At 45.5% G+C, this 24,400-nt stretch overlaps 2 protein-coding genes across 2 annotated transcripts in view; one reads left to right on the top strand and one right to left on the bottom strand.

The window, feature by feature from the left end:
- Nucleotides 1-8,207, top strand: part of LOC139384329 (RAB8B, member RAS oncogene family) — a 31,908-nt gene extending 23,701 nt beyond the window's left edge. Inside the window, exons 4-8 of the mRNA XM_071129026.1 lie at nucleotides 4,159-4,236; nucleotides 5,459-5,548; nucleotides 6,887-6,952; nucleotides 7,146-7,196; nucleotides 7,343-8,207. Coding sequence (XP_070985127.1) covers nucleotides 4,159-4,236; nucleotides 5,459-5,548; nucleotides 6,887-6,952; nucleotides 7,146-7,196; nucleotides 7,343-7,435 — 378 coding nt within the window. The 3' untranslated portion in view covers nucleotides 7,436-8,207. The remainder of the gene's footprint in view (nucleotides 1-4,158; nucleotides 4,237-5,458; nucleotides 5,549-6,886; nucleotides 6,953-7,145; nucleotides 7,197-7,342) is intronic.
- A 10,713-nt stretch (nucleotides 8,208-18,920) lies between these two features.
- The window catches only part of LOC139384639 (transient receptor potential cation channel subfamily M member 1-like), a 48,222-nt gene continuing 42,742 nt past the window's right edge, over nucleotides 18,921-24,400 (bottom strand). The window contains exons 17-20 of the mRNA XM_071129454.1: nucleotides 23,841-24,046; nucleotides 23,048-23,180; nucleotides 22,033-22,266; nucleotides 18,921-20,902 (exon numbers count right to left, since the gene is read on the bottom strand). Of these exons, the coding sequence (XP_070985555.1) occupies nucleotides 19,882-20,902; nucleotides 22,033-22,266; nucleotides 23,048-23,180; nucleotides 23,841-24,046 (1,594 nt within the window). The 3' untranslated portion in view covers nucleotides 18,921-19,881. The remainder of the gene's footprint in view (nucleotides 20,903-22,032; nucleotides 22,267-23,047; nucleotides 23,181-23,840; nucleotides 24,047-24,400) is intronic.

The following is a 24,400-nucleotide window of genomic DNA, read 5'->3' as shown; positions in this document are numbered from 1 at the left end:
GACCTGTCTCCTCCGTATGTCTCCGGTCCAGCCATATTAAACAGTGTCTCTAGTTAAGCTAGATGTATCTATGTACCGCTTGTTTATTAACGCCGAGGCCCATCTTACAGATGTGTATGCTCTGTGTGAAGTGGTGTAAACGATGGAATGGCCAGTTTGATAGGAGACTGTATACACAGGAAGGACCCAAGTGGAGTTTCCCTAGTGCTGTTGGACCATTCAATCACTGGGGCGGATGGTGTTTGTTACTATGGAGGGCCGTGTGTGTTACTATGGAGTGCCGTGTGTGTTACTATGGAGGGCCGTGTGTGTGTTACTATGGAGGGCTGTGTGTGTTACTATGGAGGGTCGTGTGTGTTACTATGGAGGGCTGTGTGTGTTACTATGGAGGGCTGTGTGTGTGTTACTATGGAGGGCTGTTTGTGTGTTACTATGGAGGGCCGTGTGTGTTACTATGGAGGGCTGTGTGTGTTACTATGGAGGGCCGTGTGTGTTACTATGGAGGGCTGTTTGTGTTACTATGGAGGGCTGTGTGTGTTACTATGGAGGGCCGTGTGTGTTACTATGGAGGGCTGTGTGTGTTACTATGGAGGGCTGTGTGTGTTACTATGGAGGGCTGTGTGTGTTACTTTGGAGGGCCGTGTGTGTTACTATGGAGGGCTGTGTGTGTTACTATGGAGGGCTGTGTGTGTTACTATGGAGGGCCGTGTGTGTTACTATGGAGGGCTGTGTGTGTTACTATGGAGGGCCGTGTGTGTTACTATGGAGGGCCGTGTGTGTTACTATGGAGGGCCGTGTGTTACTATGGAGGGCCGTGTGTTTGTTACTATGGAGGGCCGTGTGTGTTACTATGGAGGGCTGTGTGTGTTACTATGGAGGGCTGTGTGTGTTACTATGGAGGGCCGTGTGTGTTACTATGGAGGGCCGTGTGTGTTACTATGGAGGGCCGTGTGTGTTACTATGGAGGGCCGTGTGTGTTACTATGGAGGGCCGTGTGTTTTACTATGGAGGGCCGTGTGTGTTACTATGGAGGGCCGTGTGTGTTACTATGGAGGGCCGTGTGTTACTATGGAGGGCCGTGTGTTTGTTACTATGGAGGGCCGTGTGTTTGTTACTATGGAGGGCCGTGTGTTTGTTACTATGGAGGGCCGTGTGTGTGTTACTATGGAGGGCCGTGTGTTTGTTACTATGGAGGGCCGTGTGTTTGTTACTATGGAGGGCCGTGTGTTTGTTACTATGGAGGGCCGTGTGTGTGTTACTATGGAGGGCTGTGTGTGTGTTACTATGGAGGGCCGTGTGTGTTACTATGGAGGACCTCTACTAACTCTACTCTGTCTCCTCCCTGTTGTTCTACACTACATGACCTCTACTAACTCTACTCTGTCTCCTCCCTGTTGTTCTACACTACATGACCTCTACTAACTCTACTCTGTCTCCTCCCTGTTGTTCTACACTACATGACCTCTACTAACTCTACTCTGTCTCCTCCTCCCTGTTGTTCTACACTACATGACCTCTACTAACTCTACTCTGTCTCCTCCCTGTTGTTCTACACTACATGACCTCTACTAACTCTACTCTGTCTCCTCCTCCCTGTTGTTCTACACTACATGACCTCTACTAACTCTACTCTGTCTCCTCCCTGTTGTTCTACACTACATGACCTCTACTAACTCTACTCTGTCTCCTCCTCCCTGTTGTTCTACACTACATGACCTCTACTAACTCTACTCTGTCTCCTCTCATGCACGATCGATTTTTTGTTTCCACTCGTTCAATTTGCAAAGAAAGGAATCTGTGAAAATCTCACCCTGAACGTTGTTTCAACCAGTCAAATCACGTTCGTATGTATTCCTCAGAGATCCTAGAAGGTAACCAGACTTCACTCTAGGGGTGTAGTATATCCTATAGGACACCATATCAGAGATCCTAGAACGTAACCAGACTTCACTCTATCATTAGGGGTGTAGTATATCCTATAGGACACCATATCAGAGATCCTAGAACGTAACCAGACTTCACTCTATCATTAGGGGTGTAGTATATCCTATAGGACACCATATCAGAGATCCTAGAAGGTAACCAGACTTCACTATATCATTAGGGGTGTAGTATATCCTATAGGACACCATATCAGAGATCCTAGAACGTAACCAGACTTCACTCTATCATTAGGGGTGTAGTATATCCTATAGGACACCATATCAGAGATCCTAGAACGTAACCAGACTTCACTCTATCATTAGGGGTGTAGTATATCCTATAGGACACCATATCAGAGATCCTAGAACGTAACCAGACTTCACTCTATCATTAGGGGTGTAGTATATCCTATAGGACACCATATTTGGTCAGAGAGCGACGCCTTCATGGCGCGCTGATGACGCGTCCGGTCTTCATTTTAATGACTCTCTTTGTCAAAATAAGCACCAATCGGGGGTCAAAACAAAGCTAGCTAGATAGCCAATGAGCTGGGCTTTACGGGAGTATCAGGAAACCCCGTCTCTGTCGCTAAATGTTGGCGCTAACCTTTTACGACATCATGCCTTTTCTTTTTGGACACTAAGAATATTCAGAGTTATGAAGTTACGAAAACTAGTTGTTTTGCAAATGTTAAACTTATAATATGGCTACTAATACTTGGAAAGTTAAATCACAAGTCCAAGTAAACAGATTTGACAATATTCTTGCAGAATTGTTTTTTATATGAATGCGAATGTCTCCTTCACGATTTGCCCAAATGTACCTGGGGGGACTAAAAGTCTTGTAGTTCACTCATACTTCAAGTTATCTGTCTGAAACTTTGCACATACCCTCTGCTGCCATCTTGTGGACACTATCGGAATTACAACCAGAGTGATGGCTTTAGCTGTGACCTTTCTCTTGCATTTCAAAGATGGTGACAGAAAAACAAACGGTTGGTTTTGTCTTTGTATTTTCTTCTACCAGATCTATTGTGTTATATTCTCCTACATATCTTTCACATTTCCACAAACTTCAAAGTGTTTCCTTTCAAATGGTACCAAGCATATGTATATCCTTGCTTCAGGGCCTGAGCTACAGGAAGTTAGATTTGGTTATGAGTCATTTTAGGTGAAATTTGAATAAAAGGGGGCGGATCCTTAAGAGGATGTATCCTGTGGTCAGTTCCACTGCCTCAGAGTTCTATTCTACTAGAACTCTGAGGCAGTGGAACTGACCACAGTATAAATATAGGATATACTACACCCCTAATGATAGAGTGAAGTCTGGTTACGTTCTAGGATCTCTGATATGGTGTCCTATAGGATATACTACACCCCTAATGATAGAGTGAAGTCTGGTTACGTTCTAGGATCTCTGATATGGTGTCCTATAGGATATACTACACCCCTAATGATAGAGTGAAGTCTGGTTACGTTCTAGGATCTCTGATATGGTGTCCTATAGGATATACTACACCCCTAATGATAGAGTGAAGTCTGGTTACGTTCTAGGATCTCTGATATGGTGTCCTATAGGATATACTACACCCCTAATGATATAGTGAAGTCTGGTTACGTTCTAGGATCTCTGATATGGTGTCCTATAGGATATACTACACCCCTAATGATAGAGTGAAGTCTGGTTACGTTCTAGGATCGCTGATATGGTGTCCTATAGGATATACTACACCCCTAATGATAGAGTGAAGTCTGGTTACGTTCTAGGATCTCTGATATGGTGTCCTATAGGATATACTACACCCCTGATGATATAGTGAAGTCTGGTTACGTTCTAGGATCTCTGATATGGTGTCCTATAGGATATACTACACCCCTAGAGTGAAGTCTGGTTACGATGTCAGAACGATGTCTATTCCACCTTATTCATGGCTGTGTGTCCGGTTAGGAAATGTACTGTTCTTATGTTTTGCTTACTAACCAGGTTCTATATATGTCAATACATGTTTGGAAAAACAACCTGTTATTATTTTATTGAGGCAGAGTATTCTGGGTTTATAAGGGCTTCAAGCTTGTAGTGATAACAGTCAAGACCCAAGCCCCTTACTTGACGACAACACAGACATACAGACATTTCACCGGGTCATGTCTGGAATGGCGCTAGGTTGGGTCTTTTCCTGTTAATGTCACGGCGTGTCACTTCCTCTGACGTCACTTCCTGTCCTTTGTCCAACAGGGTATCATGCTAGTGTATGACATCACTAACGAGAAGTCCTTCGAGAACATCAAGAACTGGATCAGGAACATTGAAGAGGTATGAAGCTACCGCAGCAAGTAGCCTAAAACCAATCAGGTGTGAAGCTACCGCAGCAAGTAGCCTAAAACCAATCAGGTGTGAAGCTACCGCAGCAGGTAGCCTAAAAACAATCAGTTGCAATAATCAGTCTTCTCTCATTGTCTGTAGCAATAATCAGTCTTCTCTCGTTCTGTCTGTAGCAATAATCAGTCTTCTCTCATTCTGTCTGTAGCAATAATCAGTCTCCTTATTCTGTCTGTAGCAATATTCAGTCTTCTCTCATTCTGTCTGTAGCAATAATCAGTCTTCTCTCATTGTCTGTAGCAATAATCAGTCTTCTCTCGTTCTGTCTGTAGCAATAATCAGTCTTCTCTCATTCTGTCTGTAGCAATAATCAGTCTCCTTATTCTGTCTGTAGCAATATTCAGTCTTCTCTCATTCTGTCTGTAGCAATAATCAGTCTTCTCTCATTGTCTGTAGCAATAATCAGTCTTCTCTCGTTCTGTCTGTAGCAATAATCAGTCTTCTCTCATTCTGTCTGTAGCAATAATCAGTCTCCTTATTCTGTCTGTAGCAATATTCAGTCTTCTCTCATTCTGTCTGTAGCAATAATCAGTCTTCTCTCATTCTGTCTGTCTGTAGCAATACTCAGTCTTCTCTCATTCTGTCTGTAGCAATAATCAGTCTTCTCTCATTCTGTCTGTAGCAATAATCAGTCTCCTTATTCTGTCTGTAGCAATAATCAGTCTCCTTATTCTGTCTGTAGCAATATTCAGTCTTCTCTCATTCTGTCTGTAGCAATAATCAGTCTTCTCTCATTCTGTCTGTCTGTAGCAATACTCAGTCTTCTCTCATTCTGTCTGTAGCAATAATCAGTCTTCTCTCATTCTGTCTGTAGCAATAATCAGTCTCCTTATTCTGTCTGTAGCAATATTCAGTCTTCTCTCATTCTGTCTGTAGCAATAATCAGTCTTCTCTCATTCTGTCTGTCTGTAGCAATATTCAGTCTTCTCTCATTCTGTCTGTAGCAATAATCAGTCTTCTCTCATTCTGTCTGTCTGTAGCAATAATCAGTCTTCTCTCATTCTGTCTGTCTGTAGCAATAATCAGTCTTCTCTCATTCTGTCTGTCCGTAGCAATAATCAGTCTTCTCTCATTCTGTCTGTCCGTAGCAATAATCAGTCTTCTCTCATTCTGTCTGTAGTATAACTGAGTCTCCTCCTCCTCTGTCTGTCTGTAGCATGCCTCCTCTGACGTGGAGAGGATGATCCTAGGAAACAAGTGTGACATGAACGACAAAAGACAGGTGTCTAAAGAACGAGGAGAAAAGGTACGGAGGTCAGAGTTCAGGGTCTCTGTGTGTTTCCAATAGGCACTGACGAGTCTGAGATGTCTTGTTGCAGGGTGCGTTGGAAACAATGTGATAACGTTCCCGAGAAAAGAGAAACCCCCACACTGCCCTTCATAGTGTCTTTGGAGAAACCCCCACACTGCTCTTCATAGTATCTTTGGAGAAACCCCCCACACTGCCCTTCATAGTGTCTTTGGTGAAACCCCCATATTGCTCTTCATAGTATCTTTGGTGAAACCCCCACACTGCTCTTCATAGTATCTTTGGAGAAACCCCCCACACTGCTCTTCATAGTATCTTTGGAGAAACCCCCCACACTGCTCTTCATAGTATCTTTGGTGAAACCCCCACACTGCTCTTCATAGTATCTTTGGTGAAACCCCCACACTGCTCTTCATAGTATCTTTGGAGAAACCCCCCACACTGCTCTTCATAGTATCGTTGGAGAAACCCCCCACACTGCTCTTCATAGTATCTTTGGTGAAACCCCCATATTGCTCTTCATAGTATCTTTGGTGAAACCCCCACACTGCTCTTCATAGTATCTTTGGTGAAACCCCCACAGTGCTCTTCATAGTATCTTTGGTGAAACCCCCACAGTGCTCTTCATAGTATCTTTGGACAAACCCCCCACACTGCTCTTCATAGTATCTTTGGTGAAACCCCCACACTGCTCTTCATAGTATCTTTGGAGAAACCCCCCACAGTGCTCTTCATAGTATCTTTGGAGAAACCCCCCACACTGCTCTTCATAGTATCTTTGGTGAAACCCCCATATTGCTCTTCATAGTATCTTTGGAGAAACCCCCCACACTGCTCTTCATAGTATCTTTGGTGAAACCCCCACACTGCTCTTCATAGTATCTTTGGACAAACCCCCCACACTGCCCTTCATAGTGTCTTTGGTGAAACCCCCACACTGCTCTTCATAGTATCTTTGGAGAAACCCCCCACACTGCTCTTCATAGTATCTTTGGTGAAACCCCCACACTGCTCTTCATAGTATCTTTGGACAAACCCGCCACACTGCTCTTCATAGTATCTTTGATGTAAATGTACTCCCAGGTTGTATGTATGACATACTCATAATATACAGTATGATCTATGTCTGTCATAGCCAGCCCCGTTCTCCCTTCACGATGTAGTACAATTCCCTTCTGTAACAGAAAGGTAACATCACTTTTACGTTCTGTGCTATGCCTCTTGGAATGTGTTGCATGGGGGGGGGGGGGGGGGGGGGGGGGCTGCTGTTGATTGTTTTTAAAGGTACATCTGTTATTAACATGAATTGTTCTCATAATGTTTTATTTGTCACAGTTGGCGATTGATTACGGCATCAAGTTCTTAGAAACAAGCGCCAAGTCCAGTCTGAACGTGGAAGAGGTGAGTTCTGTTCAGTACTATTCATTTATACCTATTTATTCATTATTATGAACGTGGAAGAGGTGAGTTCTGTTCAATACCTATTTATTCATTATTATCTCAGTCTTTTTCCATTGAAAACAGGACATTTTTTTCCTCTAATAAACGTGTTCCTGAAGTATACATTCTGTTTTGTTGTTGTTTTGAAACACAGTCCTTTTTCACACTGGGAAGAGACATAATGACGAGACTCAACAGAAAAATAGTGAGTTTATGTTGGTTGTTTTGCAGATGATGCTCATATGATATGATGTATCCTCAGTTGTTGACAGCAATGGGATCTTAAGAGTGGTAATTGACCTTTGACACCAACCCTTTCACACCCCCCCCCCCCCCCTCCCCCTGCTTTAGAACGACAGCAGTCCTCCAGGAGGAGGTGGGCCGGTCAAGATCACAGAGACCCGGTCAAAGAAGAGCAACTTCTTCAGATGTTCACTGTTCTAGTGGATCAGTCCTCTCCTTTCCATGGACTGATACAGCCTTTACCTGCCCTGCTGCTTCCCCCTAGAGCTGAGCAGAATACACCCCCAACCCCTCACCAGGCCTGGGTAGCAGGCTACCTACCTAGCACTCCTCCAACCCCTCACCAGGCCTGGGTACCAGGCTACCTACCTAGCACTCCTCCAACCCCTCACCAGGCCTGGGTACCAGGCTACCTACCTAGCACTCCTCCAACCCCTCACCAGGCCTGGTACCAGGCTACCTGCCTAGCACTCCTCCAACCCCTCACCAGGCCTGGGTACCAGGCTAGCTACCTAGCACTCCTCCAACCCCTCACCAGGCCTGGTACCAGGCTACCTACCTAGCACACCCCCAACCCCTCACCAGGCTACCTACCTAGCACTCCTCCAACCCCTCACCATGTCTGGGTACCAGGCTACCTACCTAGCACTCCTCCAACCCCTCACCATGCCTGGGTACCAGGCTACCTACCTAGCACTACTCCAACCCCTCACCAGGCCTGGTACCAGGCTACCTACCTAGCACACCCCCAACCCCATCACCTGGTACCAGGCTACCTACCTAGCACTCCTCCAACCCCTCACCAGGCCTGGGTACCAGGCTACCTACCTAGCACTCCTCCAACCCCTCACCAGGCCTGGTACCAGGCTACCTACCTAGCACTCCTCCAACCCCTCACTAGGCCTGGGTACCAGGCTACCTACCTAGCACTCCTCCAACCGCTCACCAGGCCTGGTACCAGGCTACCTACCTAGCATACCTCTGACCCCTCACCAGGCCTGGTACCAGGCTACCTACCTAGCACTCCTCCAACCCCTCACCAGGCCTGGTACCAGGCTACCTACAAAGCACTGGGTCTTGGCCAGGCTAGGCTACTTATTGCTGCTGAACTGCCTGGCTATTATGTAGGCTACAGAGGAAAGCGACTCGCCATCCCATTTCAAAAATGACACGTTAGAGAACCCAAAACAATTCTGAAAAGAACAAGGAATGCCCCTCAACTGCACCCCTCTCTCCCTTCCCCAAAGGAGTTAGTCTAGGGGTGCATCCCAAATGGAACCCTATTCACTATATAGTGCACTACTCTTCACCAGAGCCCTATTATGCAGGCCCTGGTCAAAAGTAGTGCACTATATAGGGAATAGGGTGGCATTTTGGATGCCGTACATTCCCCCCCCCCCCCCCCCCCCAACAGCTCTGATTGACAGTTGAACCCTGTCTTCTGTGTTCTTTAACTCACCCCTGGAAACGCTTTGTTGTTTGTTCAGCTTCCTGTTTAGCTGAAGCTGCCTTCCCCCTGTATCCACTCGATGCACGGTTAACTTTTTATTTTGATGTCGCGTGTCTTGTCTTTCTTTACCTGCCTATCTTTCTAAGGGGGGGGGGGGGGGGGTAAAAAAAAGATTGACACCTGAAGGATTGGAAGAGTTTGTTTGACGTGGATCTCGGGTTGGTTTGCTATTAGAGAAGAATATAGTCATTTTTTTAAAGTGATGAATGAACATGACTGCAGGGAGAGATGGAGAGAAAAGAGAGTGTTGTTACTGCATGTTCTGCCCACGCTAGAAAGGAAAATGTAACTGTTGTTTAGTATTCTACCAAAGCTGATGACTTCATTGTGGTGGTTGTTTCACCAATGTCTTTATTTTAATTTTTTTTAGTCTTTTAGCTTAATATCATCTTTATGATAATCGCACTGGAGATCGTTATGGATGTTTCAATGATTGTTAAAACACCGCCTCTGTCAAAAAGGACGCTGCAGTCATTCGACGATGCATCCCTGGTCCAGAGCACTAAAGGTGCTAGATTCAGAGCCGCTCTTCAGAACCGCTCTTCAGAACCACTCTAAAGAGTTAAAGGATGCTCATTGCTCGGCACTTCAACTGATGACGGACTCAGAATTGGCTTCACTCAATCGGACGTAATGAATGACCAGTTTTAATGTTGTCACTTAGTCATGCACTTACAGAAGGAGGTTTCTCAATTACTCCAATTTAAAACCACTGAGCAGCCTCTACTCAACTTAAAACCACTGAGCAGCCTCTACTCAACTTAAAACCACTGAGCAGCCTCTACTCAACTTAAAACCACTGAGCAGCCTCTACTCAATTTAAAACCACTGAGTAGCCTCTACTCAACTTAAAACCACTGAGGAGCCTCTACTCAATTTAAAACCACTGAGCAGCCTCTACTCAACTTAAAACCACTGAGGAGCCTCTACTCAACTTAAAACCACTGAGCAGCCTCTACTCAACTTAAAACCACTGAGCAGCCTCTACTCAACTTAAAACCACTGAGCAGCCTCTACTCAACTTAAAACCACTGAGCAGCCTCTACTCAACTTAAAACCACTGAGTAGGCTCTACTAAACGTAAAACCACTGAGCAGCCTCTGTGCTTTGTCGTTTTAAAGCCTTGAATGTTGTTGTTGTTGTTGTGTGTTTTGAAGTTCAGACTTTCTTTCATTCTATTCACTGAAAACGGCCCTCAGTTTGCAGCACTGATTTGAGTTGACAGCCCTTTCTGAAGAAACGACCACAACCACCACGGTAGCAGATACTGACTCATACAATGACCACAACCACCATGGTAGCAGATACTGACTCATACAATGACCACAACCACCACGGTAGCAGATACTGACTCATACAACCACCACGGTAGCAGATACTGACTCATACAATGACGACAACCACCACGGTAGCAGATACCCACTCATACAACCACCACGGTAGCAGATACCCACTCATACAACCACCACGGTAGCAGATACCGACTCATACAACCACGACAACCACCACGGTAGCAGATACTGACTCATACAACCAACACGGTAGCAGATACTGACTCATACAATGACCAGAACTACCACGGTAGCAGATACCGACTCATACGACGACGACAACCACCACGGTAGCAGATACTAGCTCATACAACAACGACAACCACCATGGTAGCAGATGCTGACTCATACAACCACCATGGTAGCAGATACTGACTCATACAACCACCAGGGTAGCAGATACTGACTCATACAACCATCACGGTAGCAGATACCGACTCATACAACCATCACGGTAGAAGATACCGACTCGTACAACCACCACAGTAGCAGATACTGACTCATACAACCACCAGGGTAGCAGATACTGACTCATACAACCACCACGGTAGAAGATACCGACTCGTACAACCACCACAGTAGCAGATACTGACTCATACAACCACCAGGGTAGCAGATACTGACTCATACAACCACCAGGGTAGAAAATACTGACTCATACAACCACGACAACCACCACGGTAGCAGATACCGACTCATACAACCACGACAACCACCACGGTAGAAGATACCGACTCGTACAACCACCACAGTAGCAGATACTGACTCATACAACCACCACGGTAGCAGATACCGACTCATACAACCACCACGGTAGAAGATACCGACTCGTACAACCACCACAGTAGCAGATACTGACTCATACAACCACCACGGTAGCAGATACCGACTCGTACAACCACCACGGTAGCAGATACTGACTCATACAACCACCACGGTAGCAGATACTGACTCATACAACCACCACAGTAGCAGATACTGACTCATACAACCACCACGGTAGAAGATACTGACTCATACAACCACCACGGTAGAAGATACTGACTCATACAACCACCACGGTAGAAGATACCGACTCATACAACCACCAGGGTAGCAGATACTGACTCATACAACCACGACAACCACCACGGTAGCAGATACTGACTCATACAACCACCACGGTAGCAGATACTGACTCATACAACCACCACAGTAGCAGATACTGACTCATACAACCACCAGGGTAGCAGATACCGACTCATACAACCACCAGGGTAGCAGATACTGACTCATACAACCACGACAACCACCACGGTAGAAGATACTGACTCATACAACCACCACGATAGAAGATACCGACTCATACAACCACCACAGTAGAAGATACCGACTCATACAACCACCAGGGTAGCAGATACTGACTCATACAACCACGACAACCACCACGGTAGAAGATACTGACTCATACAACCACCAGGGTAGCAGATACTGACTCATACAACAACCACGGTAGCAGATACCGACTCGTACAACCACCACGGTAGCAGATACTGACTCATACAACCACGACAACCACCACGGTAGCAGATACCGACTCGTACAACCACGACAACCACCACGGTAGCAGATACCGACTCGTACAACCACGACAACCACCACGGTAGCAGATACTGACTCATACAACCACCACGGTAGCAGATACTGACTCATACAACCACCACGGTAGCAGATACCGACTCATACAACCACGACAACCACCACGGTAGCAGATACTGACTCATATAACCACCACGGTAGCAGATACCGACTCATACAACCACGACAACCACCACGGTAGCAGATACTGACTCATACAACCACCACGGTAGCAGATACTGACTCATATAACCACCAGGGTAGAAGATACTGACTCATACAACCACCATGGTAGCAGATACTGACTCATACAACCACGACAACCACCACGGTAGAAGATACTGACTCATACAACCACCAGGGTAGAAGATACTGACTCATACAACCACCAGGGTAGAAGATACTGACTCATACAACCACCACGGTAGAAGATACTGACTCATATAACCACCACGGTAGAAGATACTGACTCATACAACCACCACAGTAGCAGATACTGACTCATACAACCACGACAACCACCACGGTAGCAGATACTGACTCATACAACCACCAGGGTAGCAGATACTGACTCATACAACCACGACAACCACCACAGTAGCAGATACTGACTCATACAACCACCAGGGTAGCAGATACTGACTCATACAAGTGCTTTTGAAAAGTAGCAACAAGCAAATAAAACCTCTCGTGTTCTATCGTTGGTGCGTTCATGCAAATGTTGTTTATGGTATTACATTTTTTATACGGTATCCGATAAGACATTGGACACTGGCGTTTACTCCCAGCATGCTTTGTGAAACCACAAGGTATACCACTTTCTACATGTTTCATTTTATTAGCTCTTTATTATCGCCAAACAAAAACATGTTGATTATGGACACTTTTTCCAGTTCATATTAATATCCTTATATCTGCTGTTACATCCTGCTCTTTCTGGTTTATAAAACCACTGTTGTATTATTCTGATCTGCTGCATTTTATCTTCTCTGTGTGTGTGTGTGTGTGTGTGTGTGTGTGTGTGTGTGTGTGTCTGTTCAGATTGAAGGTGCTTCTAACACGTCTATATTTCATGTGAAGGGTCAGTAGTTTGATGGTGATTGTGTGTATTGAAGGTAAATTGATGTCTGTACCACTCCATGTCATGACAAAACACACGCCAGATAGGATTTAATTTATTTTTTATTTTAATTTACGGCAAGCTGTCAAACCTAACTTAATTTTTTTCTGAAAACACTTTTTTTTTTTTAAACAACTTTTTTTGTGATGGAAGGAATGTGAAGGAGATCATACTCGGCACTGTAAAGTAAGCCGGGATGTTTATTTCCAGGTTGATTGTAAAAGATTGTAAAAGACAGAAGAAAGCAACTACAATCCATTTTCAACATATACCTGTTGTGTGTGATGGTCATGGTTGATTGGTCAAAACCATTCGTATTTAAAGTAACTGTCCAGTTCTGTTGTTGGGGTTACCTCCACACCGTTCTGTTGTTGGGGTTACCTCCACACCGTTCTGTTGTTGGGGATACCTCCACACCGTTCTGTTGTTGGGGATACCTCCACACCGTTCTGTTGTTGGGGATACCTCCACACCGTTCTGTTGTTGGGGATACCTCCACACCGTTCTGTTGTTGGGGATACCTCCACACCGTTCTGTTGTTGGGGATACCTCCACACCGTTCTGTTGTTGGGGTACGCCCACACCGTTCTGTTGTTGGGGATACCTCCACACCGTTCTGTTGTTGGGGATACCTCCACACCGTTCTGTTGTTGGGGATACCTCCACACCGTTCTGTTGTTGGGGATACCTCCACACCGTTCTGTTGTTGGGGATACCTCCACACCGTTCTGTTGTTGGGGATACCTCCACACCGTTCTGTTGTTGGGGATACCTCCACACCGTTCTGTTGTTGGGGTTACCTCCACACCGTTCTGTTGTTGGGGATACCTCCACACCGTTCTGTTGTTGGGGTACGCCCACACCGTTCCAAACAGAAAAGCTGCTTTTCAACGTGCTTAATTACCCATTTTTGGAAGGAAAACTAATACATTTTACAGGTCATATTTCATAGCCATTTGTAAACACTGGACAGTTACTTTAAAAGGATGAAGAATTGTAATAGTGTGTAGTGAGACGACGGGGGGCAGAGACTGACGATATAATAATCACTTGTTTTTTGTGGAACGATGCGTGAAGGCTTGAGTTACTACATGTAGTAGATATGTCTGATAGAGAGCTGTTGTTGTAATGCAGTGACGGCGAGGGACATGAATTCTCATGGGAACGTCATGTAGCGTCATGTCTGGAAATACAGATGTATGCAGACATTCTAGAATACTTTCTATCATGTTGGTGTAACAATGAAAGCATTCCTCCCATTTGTTTTCTATCCTGTTGGTGTAACAATGAAAGCATTCCTCCCATTTGTTTTCTATCATGTTGGTGTAACAATGAAAGCATTCCTCCCATTTGTTTTCTATCATGTTGGTGTAACAATGAAAGCCTTCCTCCCATTTGTTTTCTATCCTGTTGGTGTAACAATGAAAGCATTCCTCCCATTTGTTTTCTATCCTGTTGGTGTAACAATGAAAGCATTCCTCCCATTTGTTTTCTATCCTGTTGGTGTAACAATGAAAGCATTCCTCCCATTTGTTTTGGCGTTCTTTCTCTTCAGATCTGAAAGACATGTTTAAATGAGGTATTTTCTCCTTATCAACGTACTTTGTACAAGCAGCTTGTTAACTTGTCTTCCGGCTCCTTTTTGTCAACTCTGTAACATATCGATCTGATCAGTGTGAACTGATATTGTATAAAAATTAAATTACTTTTGTCTTTTTTTTAAATATCCAGTGTGGGTGTTTTTTGTTTGTTTCCTTCCTTATTATTTGTTATCTTCCTCATCGGAAGTTTACATACACTTAGGTTGGGAGTCATTAAAACTAGTTTACATACACTTAGGTTGGAGTCATTAAAACTAGTTTACATACACTTAGGTTGGAGTCATTAAAACTAGTTTACATACACTTAGGTTGGAGTCATTAAAACTAGTTTACATACACTTAGGTTGGAGGCATTAAAACTAGTTTACATACACTTAGGTTGGGAGTCATTAAAACTAGTTTACATACACTTAGGTTGGAGTCATTAAAACTAGTTTACATACACTTAGGTTGGAGTCATTAAAACTAGTTTACATACACTTAGGTTGGGAGTCATTAAAACTAGTTTACATACACTTAGGTTGGAGTCATTAAAACTAGTTTACATACACTTAGGTTGGAGTCATTAAAACTAGTTTACATACACTTAGGTTGGAGTCATTAAAACTAGTTTACATACACTTAGGTTGGAGGCATTAAAACTAGTTTACATACACTTAGGTTGGAGTCATTAAAACTAGTTTACATACACTTAGGATGGAGTCATTAAAACTAGTTTTTTAACCACTTCACAAATTTCTTGTTAACAAACTATAGTTTTGGCAAGTCGGTTAGGACATCTACTTTGTGCATGACGCAAGTTATTTTCCAACAATTGTTTCACTTATAATTCACTGTATCACAATAACAGTGGGTCAGAAGTTTACATACACTAAGTTGACTGTGCCTTTAAACAGCTTGGAAAATTCCAGAAAATGATGTCATGGCTTTAGAAGCTTCTGATAGGCTAATTGACATCATTTGAGTCAATTGGAGGTGTACCTGTGGATGTATTTCATTACCTTCAAACTCAGTGCCTCTTTGCTTGACATCATGGGAAAATCAAAAGAAATCCGCCAACACCTCAGAAAAAATTGTAGACCTCCACAAAGTCTGCTTCATCCTTGGGAGCAATTTCCAAACGCCTGAAGGTACCACGTTCACCTGTACAAACAATAGTACGCATGTATAAACACCATGGGTCCACGCAGCCGTCATACCGCTCACTGGAAAATAAATGTGAGGAACTGAAAGCACGTATATCCTACCTACTTTCACCGAGTCGTGGCTGAACGACGACATTAATAACATACAGCTGGCAGGTTATACACTCCATCGGCAGGAGAGAACAGCAGCCTCTGGTAAGACACGGGGGCGGGGCCTATTCATTTATGTAAACAACAGCTGGTGGGTTATACACTCCATCGGCAGGAGAGAACAGCAGCCTCTGGTAAGACACGGGGGCGGGGCCTATTAATTTATGTAAACAACAGCTGGTGGGTTATACACTCCATCGGCAGGAGAGAACAGCAGCCTCTGGTAAGACACGGGGCGGGGCCTATTAATTTATGTAAACAACAGCTGGTGGGTTATACACTCCATCGGCAGGAGAGAACAGCAGCCTCTGGTAAGACACGGGGGCGGGGCCTATTAATTTATGTAAACAACAGCTGGTGGGTTATACACTCCATCGGCAGGAGAGAACAGCAGCCTCTGGTAAGACACGGGGCGGGGCCTATTCATTTATGTAAACAACAGCTGGTGGGTTATACACTCCATCGGCAGGAGAGAACAGCAGCCTCTGGTAAGACACGGGGGCGGGGCCTATTAATTTATGTAAACAACAGCTGGTGGGTTATACACTCCATCGGCAGGAGAGAACAGCAGCCTCTGGTAAGACACGGGGCGGGGTCTATTCATTTACGTTAATTTACGTTGGCTGTTGTTCCCGGTCTCAGACGTTGTCTGTTGTTCCCCGTCTCAGAAAGCTGCTGACACATAGTAGATATTACAACACCTGGATAGGGGAACGCGACCCATGATTAGCTGATTCTTAGAGTCAGGTTTACCAGCTTGGACTGGGCCAAAAGTGTGTTATAAATCAGGCCCCGAGGACCGGAGCTGACCATCCCTGCTGTATGTTCTTCCCATGTGGATTGTTGATGTAATTATGGTCCTTTGTTTTCGTCAGCTGAGCTCTAGAGGGCGCTGTTACAACATTTTAACTCACAGATAGACCGACATGCTGATATTCAACACAAGAGCAATTCAAATAATTAACATTTTTAATTTCAGAATTCAACGTTATTCAATCAACAGAGTCGTTATAATTGTCCCTTTTTTTTTACCCATTTTTAAGGATCAAACAAATGTTTGGAAAAACTATGCATTTATTTATCTAGGCAAGTCAGTTAAAGAACAAATTCTTATTTTCAATGACGACCTAGGAACAGTGGGTTTAACTGCCTTGTTCAGGGGCAGAACGACAGATTTGTACCCTGTCAGCTCGGGGATTTGAACTTGCAACCTTCCGGTTACTAGTCCAACGCTCTAACCCCTAGTCTACCTGCCGTCCCTCCACTCTAACCACTAGTCTACCTGCCGTCCCTCCACTCTAACCCCTAGTCTACCTGCCGTCCCTCCACTCTAACCACTAGTCTACCTGCCGTCCCTCCACTCTAACCACTAGTCTACCTGCCGTCCCTCCACTCTAACCCCTAGTCTACCTGCCGCCCCTCCACTCTAACCACTAGTCTACCTGCCGTCCCTCCACTCTAACCACTAGGCTACCTGCCGTCCCTCCACTCTAACCACTAGTCTACGCTGCCGTCCCTCCACTCTAACCACTAGTCTACCTGCCGCCCCTCCACTCTAACCACTAGTCTACCTGCCGTCCCTCCACTCTAACCACTAGGCTACCTGCCGTCCCTCCACTCTAACCACTAGTCTACGCTGCCGTCCCTCCACTCTAACCCCTAGTCTACCTGCCGCCCCTCCACTCTAACCACTAGTCTACCTGCCGTCCCTCCACTCTAACCACTAGTCTACGCTGCCGTCCCTCCACTCTAACCACTAGGCTACCTGCCGTCCCTCCACTCTAACCACTAGTCTACCTGCCGTCCCTCCACTCTAACCACTAGTCTACCTGCCGTCCCTCCACTCTAACCCCTAGTCTACCTGCCGTCCCTCCACTCTAACCACTAGTCTACCTGCCGTCCCTCCACTCTAACCACTAGGCTACCTGCCGTCCCTCCACTCTAACCACTAGTCTACCTGCCGTCCCTCCACTCTAACCACTAGACTACCTGCCGTCCCTCCACTCTAACCACTAGGCTACGCTGCCACCCCTCCACTCTAACCACTAGGCTACCTGCCGTCCCTCCACTCTAACCACTAGTCTACCTGCCGTCCCTCCACTCTAACCACTAGTCTACCTGCCGTCCCTCCACTCTAACCCCTAGTCTACCTGCCGTCCCTCCACTCTAACCACTAGTCTACCTGCCGTCCCTCCACTCTAACCACTAGGCTACCTGCCGTCCCTCCACTCTAACCACTAGTCTACCTGCCGTCCCTCCACTCTAACCACTAGTCTACCTGCCGCCCCTCCACTCTAACCACTAGTCTACCTGCCGTCCCTCCACTCTAACCACTAGGCTACCTGCCGTCCCTCCACTCTAACCACTAGTCTACCTGCCGCCCCTCCACTCTAACCACTAGTCTACCTGCCGTCCCTCCACTCTAACCACTAGGCTACCTGCCGTCCCTCCACTCTAACCACTAGTCTACCTGCCGTCCCTCCACTCTAACCACTAGTCTACCTGCCGTCCCTCCACTCTAACCACTAGTCTACCTGCCGTCCCTCCACTCTAACCACTAGTCTACGCTGCCGCCCCTCCACTCTAACCCCTAGTCTACCTGCCGTCCCTCCACTCTAACCACTAGTCTACCTGCCGTCCCTCCACTCTAACCCCTGGTCTACCTGCCGTCCCTCCACTCTAACCACTAGTCTACCTGCCGTCCCTCCACTCTAACCACTAGTCTACCTGCCGTCCCTCCACTCTAACCACTAGGCTACCTGCCGCCCCTCCACTCTAACCACTAGTCTACCTCCCGCCCCTCCACTCTAACCACTAGTCTACCTGCCGTCCCTCCACTCTAACCACTAGTCTACCTGCCGTCCCTCCACTCTAACCACTAGGCTACCTGCCGTCCCTCCACTCTAACCACTAGGCTACCTGCCGCCCCTTGTCTCTTACCTTGTTTGTGTAATGATTTCCATTTTAGATTAATACAAATATCACTTATAAGATGGCTGTCTGTATCTGCAATGTTATTTGCTTGATTAATCAACATAAAATACATTTCATACAATAAACATTTTAAAAAACTAAAACATTTAACAACAACTCAATAATCACCGCACTTTCGCCATTCGCTCGCTCAAAGCTGTCCCCATCAACTGGGATGATTTGGAAAAACCAAGATATGCAACGTTCCTGAGTCTCAGACAGGAGTTGCTCAGCGCTGCTCAGCTCTACCACACCCCATTGGCTAGTTTATTCCATTCCACAGTGAGTCATGCCAGTCAGACATCATCAGAAGTCATTCACAGGTGTTCTGTCTTTGAGGATTTTTGTCTTTCTGTCAGTCTCTCCCTCTGTCTCTGTCTCCCCAGTCCCTACTAACATAGCTGTTAGGTCTTTAATACTGTCTGTCAGTCTCTACCTCTGTCTCTGTCTCCCCAGTCCCTCCTAACATAGCTGTTAGGTCTTTAATACTGTCAGTCAGTCTCTACCTCTGTCTCCCCAGTCCCTACTAACATAGCTGTTAGGTCTTTAATACTGTCTGTCCGTCTCTACCTCTGTCTCTGTCTCCCCAGTCCCTACTAACATAGCTGTTAGGTCTTTAATACTGTCTGTCAGTCTCTACCTCTGTCTCTGTCTCCCCAGTCCCTCCTAACATAGCTGTTAGGTCTTTAACACTGTCTGTCAGTCTCTACCTCTGTCTCCCCAGTCCCACCTAACATAGCTGTTAGGTCTTTAATACTGTCTGTCAGTCTCTACCTCTGTCTCTGTCTCCCCAGTCCCTCCTAACATAGCTGTTAGGTCTTTAATACTGTCTGTCAGTCTCTACCTCTGTCTCTGTCTCCCCAGTCCCTCCTAACATAGCTGTTAGGCCTTTAACCCCTGTTAGGTCTTTAATACTGTCTGTCAGTCTCTATCTCTGTCTCTACCTCTGTCTCTGTCTCCCCAGTCCCTCCTAACATAGCTGTTAGGTCTTTAATACTGTCTGTCAGTCTCTCCCTCTGTCTCTGTCTCCCCAGTCCCTACTAATATAGCTGTTAGGTCTTTAATACTGTCTGTCAGTCTCTACCTCTGTCTCTGTCTCCCCAGTCCCTCCTAACATAGCTGTTAGGTCTTTAATACTGTCTGTCAGTCTCTACCTCTGTCTCTGTCTCCCCAGTCCCTCCTAACATAGCTGTTAGGTATTTAATACTGTCTGTCAGTCTCTCTCTCTGTCTCTACCTCTGTCTCTGTCTCCCCAGTCCCTACTAACATAGCTGTTAGGTCTTTTACACTACTGTCTGACTTGGTTCTCTGTGCCCAGTCCCCTCTGGCCTTCACTTTTCTGGGGTTGGTGTTCAGGCTCTTAGACCTCAGTGATGGATACATCCTGTCCTCTGCCACAAGCAGAAGGCCTCCACCAGTATCTTTAGCCTCCGCTTGCTGCTTCTCCTCACCTCCATCTTGGTTGCTCTCTGACTGACTCTTCCCTGGCTCCTGTGGTTCACTGTCTGTCTCTTTGGCCTCTGCCTCGTCCTTTGTGTCTGTGGTGGTGGGGACTAGCTTCTCCATGGAGACTTTGGGCATGTGGCCGAACGGGCAGGGGTGGACTTTGTACTCGAAGCGCGCTGCCCAGTGACCGATGGTCGGAGATCTGGAGGTAACCGTTTCCTGATGCCCTGTGAGGGGGTTGTTGACGTCTGTGGCCCAAGTAGCCCCCTCGTCTCCCCCATCGGCTGGGTTGTACACCATAGTGCTCCTGGATCTGGGCCTGGAGGTGAGACAGTCCCTGTGGGGCTCTGGTGACTGGTACTGCAGGGACCTGACCCTCTCCAGAGGGTATGAGAGGGCTGCTTCTAGCTTGATCTTCTCCATGGTCACGCCTGCCTTCTCCAGGGCCGTGTCCATCGAGGCAGCAGGGCTGCAGGGCGGTGGAGAAGGCTCTGTAGGAACCTCAGGCCTCTGGGTTGGGGTTTCCTTCACCCCTTCGCAGACAGAGACACTGGAGCTGGAATGATTCCTCTCTCTGGGGCCCACCACGTCTAACGTGGCTCCGTACTCCTTCACAGAGGCCGTGATGCTGGTCGTGGTTTCTCTCATACTCCGTTTCCTCTCAACCACCTTCCTCTGGCTCCCTTTCCTCTCAGGGCTCCTGATGTCCCCAGCCTCAGATCGGGTGTCATCTCCCATCTCCAGGTGGTACCGGTACAGACTGTAGCCGTCAGAGCTGATGGACAGACAGACACACTATAATCAGTAAACATCATCCTCACATCGTCCATAAACACTAGACTACTGTACTGATCATCAGTAAACATCATCCTTATTAAACACTAGACTACTGTACTGATAATCAGTAAACATCATCCTTATTAAACACTAGACTACTGTACTGATAATCAGTAAACATCATCCTTATTAAACACTAGACTACTGTACTGATAATCAGTAAACATCATCCTCTCATCATCCTTATTAAACACTAGACTACTATACTGATAATCAGTAACATCATCCTCTCATCATCCTTATTAAACACTAGACTACTGTACTGATCATCAGTAAACATCATCCTCTCATCATCCTTATTAAACACAAGACTACTGTACTGATAATCAGTAAACATCATCCTTATTAAACACTAGACTACTGTACTGATCATCAGTAAACATCATCCTCTCATCATCCTTATTAAACACTAGACTACTATACTGATAATCAGTAACATCATCCTCTCATCATCCTTATTAAACACTAGACTACTGTACTGATCATCAGTAAACATCATCCTCTCATCATCCTTATTAAACACTAGACTACTGTACTGATCATCAGTAAACATCATCCTTATTAAACACTAGACTACTGTGCTGATAATCAGTAAACATCATCCTCTCTTCATCCTTATTAAACACTAGACTACTGTACTGATCATCAGTAAACATCATCCTCTCATCATCCTTATTAAACACTAGACTACTGTACTGATAATCAGTAAACATCATCCTTATTAAACACTAGACTACTGTACTGGTAATCAGTAAACATCATCCTCTCTTCATCCTTATTAAACACTAGACTACTGTACTGATCATCAGTAAACATCATCCTCTCATCATCCTTATTAAACACTAGACTACTGTACTGATAATCAGTAAACATCATCCTTATTAAACACTAGACTACTGTACTGATAATCAGTAAACATCATCCTTATTAAACACTAGACTACTGTACTGATCATCAGTAAACATCATCCTCTCATCATCCTTATTAAACACTACACTACTGTACTGTACATGACAGAGCAGACCATTCCGTGTTTCTCATCTGGAGTCATTATAGAAGTTATTGAACCTGTTGATGGAGCTGTGGCGGAGCAGAGAGGACGTGTCGCAGACTGAGGAGACCCCCGACTGGGTTCTGACCAGGTCGTTGTGGTCCACCCCGGCCAGCTTCTCCAGGGCGTTCATCATACGTCCAGAGAACTCCTCCAGCTGACCCAGTCGCAGGTCCACCGTCTGCAGGGAAGCCTTCATGGAGTGCTCCCTCTCGTTCACCTCCTCCAGACGCATCGACATGTTCTCCACCCTGAGAGGAGGGAGAGTCAATGGTACCACAACTCTTTACTCACCCTGCCGATTACACCAAATGTATTGGGATTACACCAAATGTATTGGGATTACACCAAATGTATTACTAAATGATTACACCAAATGTATTAGGATTACACCAAATGTATTGGGATTACACCAAATGTATTGGGATTACACCAAATGTATTGGGATTACACCAACTGTATTGGGATTACACCAACTGTATTGGGATTACACCAAATGTATTGGGATTACACCAAATGTATTGGGATTACACCAAATGTATTGGGATTACACCAAATGTATTGGGATTACACCAACTGTATTGGGATTACACCAACTGTATTGGGATTACACCAAATGTATTGGGATTACACCAAATGTATTGGGATTACACCAAATGTATTACTAAATGATTACACCAAATGTATTGGGATTACACCAAATGTATTACTAAATGATTACACTAAATGTATTGTGATTACACCAAATGTATTGTGATTACACCAAATGTATTACTAAATGATTACACCAAATGTATTACTAAATGATTACACCAAATGTATTACTAAATGATTACACCAAATGTATTACTAAATGATTACACCAAATGTATTACTAAATGATTACACCAAATGTATTACTAAATGATTACACCAAATGTATTACTAATAAATATGAATAACTGTAGCGAATACTGAGACAGTTCTACAAGGCTAATTTAAATGTAGGTAGTTCCCCCAAAGAGGAAAGACCATAGCTGTCCGGTCTCCGACCTCTCAGATGTGACCCGGATGCGTTCGTTGCTAGACGACTGCTCCTCGTCCTCCTTCTCTCTGAAATACTCCTCCACACACTGCTCCTCAAAGTCATACAGAGCCTTCAGCTCCTCAGCGTTCAGCAGCAGCTCTGTCAGAGAGAGAAACACACGTCACACGCTGGAGCCGGGGTTGGTGGAGTTCAACTGCTTCTGAAACCTGGTAGAACGCACTGACATCGGTCTCGGAAGGACCAATCAGTCAACCCAGACAACCAACCAGACGAGCAACCAGTCATCCAATCAGTCAACCAACCAACCAGTCATCCAATCAGTCAACCAATCAACCAGTCATCCAATCAGTCAACCCAGCCAACCAACCAGACAGTCAACCAACCGGCTGGCCAGCCAGAAAACCATTTCAGCCAGATAACCAGCTAGCTAATCAATCAACCAAGTCATCCAATCAGTCAACCAATAAACCAGTCATCCAATCAATCAACCAATCAACCACCCATCCAATCAGTCAACCAATCAACCAGTCATCCAATCCATCAACCAATCAATCAGTCATCCAATCAATCAACCAATCAACCAATCACCCAATCACTCAACCAATCAACCAGTCATCCAATCACTCAACCAATCAGTCAACCAATCAACCAGTCATCCAATCAGAGTCAACCAATCAATCAATCAATCAGTCATCCAATCAGAGTCAACCAATCAATCAATCAATCAGTCATCCAATCAGAGTCGACCAATCAACCAGTCATCCAATCAGTCAACCCATATCCCCGAAAACCACTGACGTAGTCCTTTGTTGTCCCTGTCGTCCTGCTCTCCCTCTGTTCTCCTCTTGCAGCGACGACTGACGTGCTTCAGAACGATGTAGATGTGGCTGAAGATGATGAGGGGCGGAGGGAGGAGAGGCCGGTCGTGGAACTTCATGATCAGCTGGTAACGCTGGAACTTCCAGATCTGGTTGGAGACGGACTTGACCTCTAAGAAGGTGTTGCTGTTGGTCAGAGGGTCAGGACGGAAAAAGCGGATCAATCAGGGAGCTGTTTTTTTAACCAACGGGGTTAAATCCCAATGTCTCCTGCACAACACCACAACACAGTCAACTACATGAATGAACCAGGTTAAATCCCCAGGTCTCCTACACAACACCACAACACAGTCAACTACATGAATGAACCAGGTTAAATCCCCAGGTCTCCTACACAACACCACAACACAGTCAACTACATGAATGAACCAGGTTAAATCCCCAGGTCTCCTACACAACACCACAACACAGTCAACTACATGAATGAACCAGGTTAAATCCCAATGTCTCCTACACAACACCACATCACAGTCAACTACA

The sequence above is a fragment of the Oncorhynchus clarkii genome, chromosome 26, assembly GCF_045791955.1.
Source record: "Oncorhynchus clarkii lewisi isolate Uvic-CL-2024 chromosome 26, UVic_Ocla_1.0, whole genome shotgun sequence".
Taxonomy (NCBI): Eukaryota; Metazoa; Chordata; class Actinopteri; order Salmoniformes; family Salmonidae; genus Oncorhynchus; species Oncorhynchus clarkii.
This window is presented reverse-complemented; position numbering and strand designations above follow the sequence as displayed.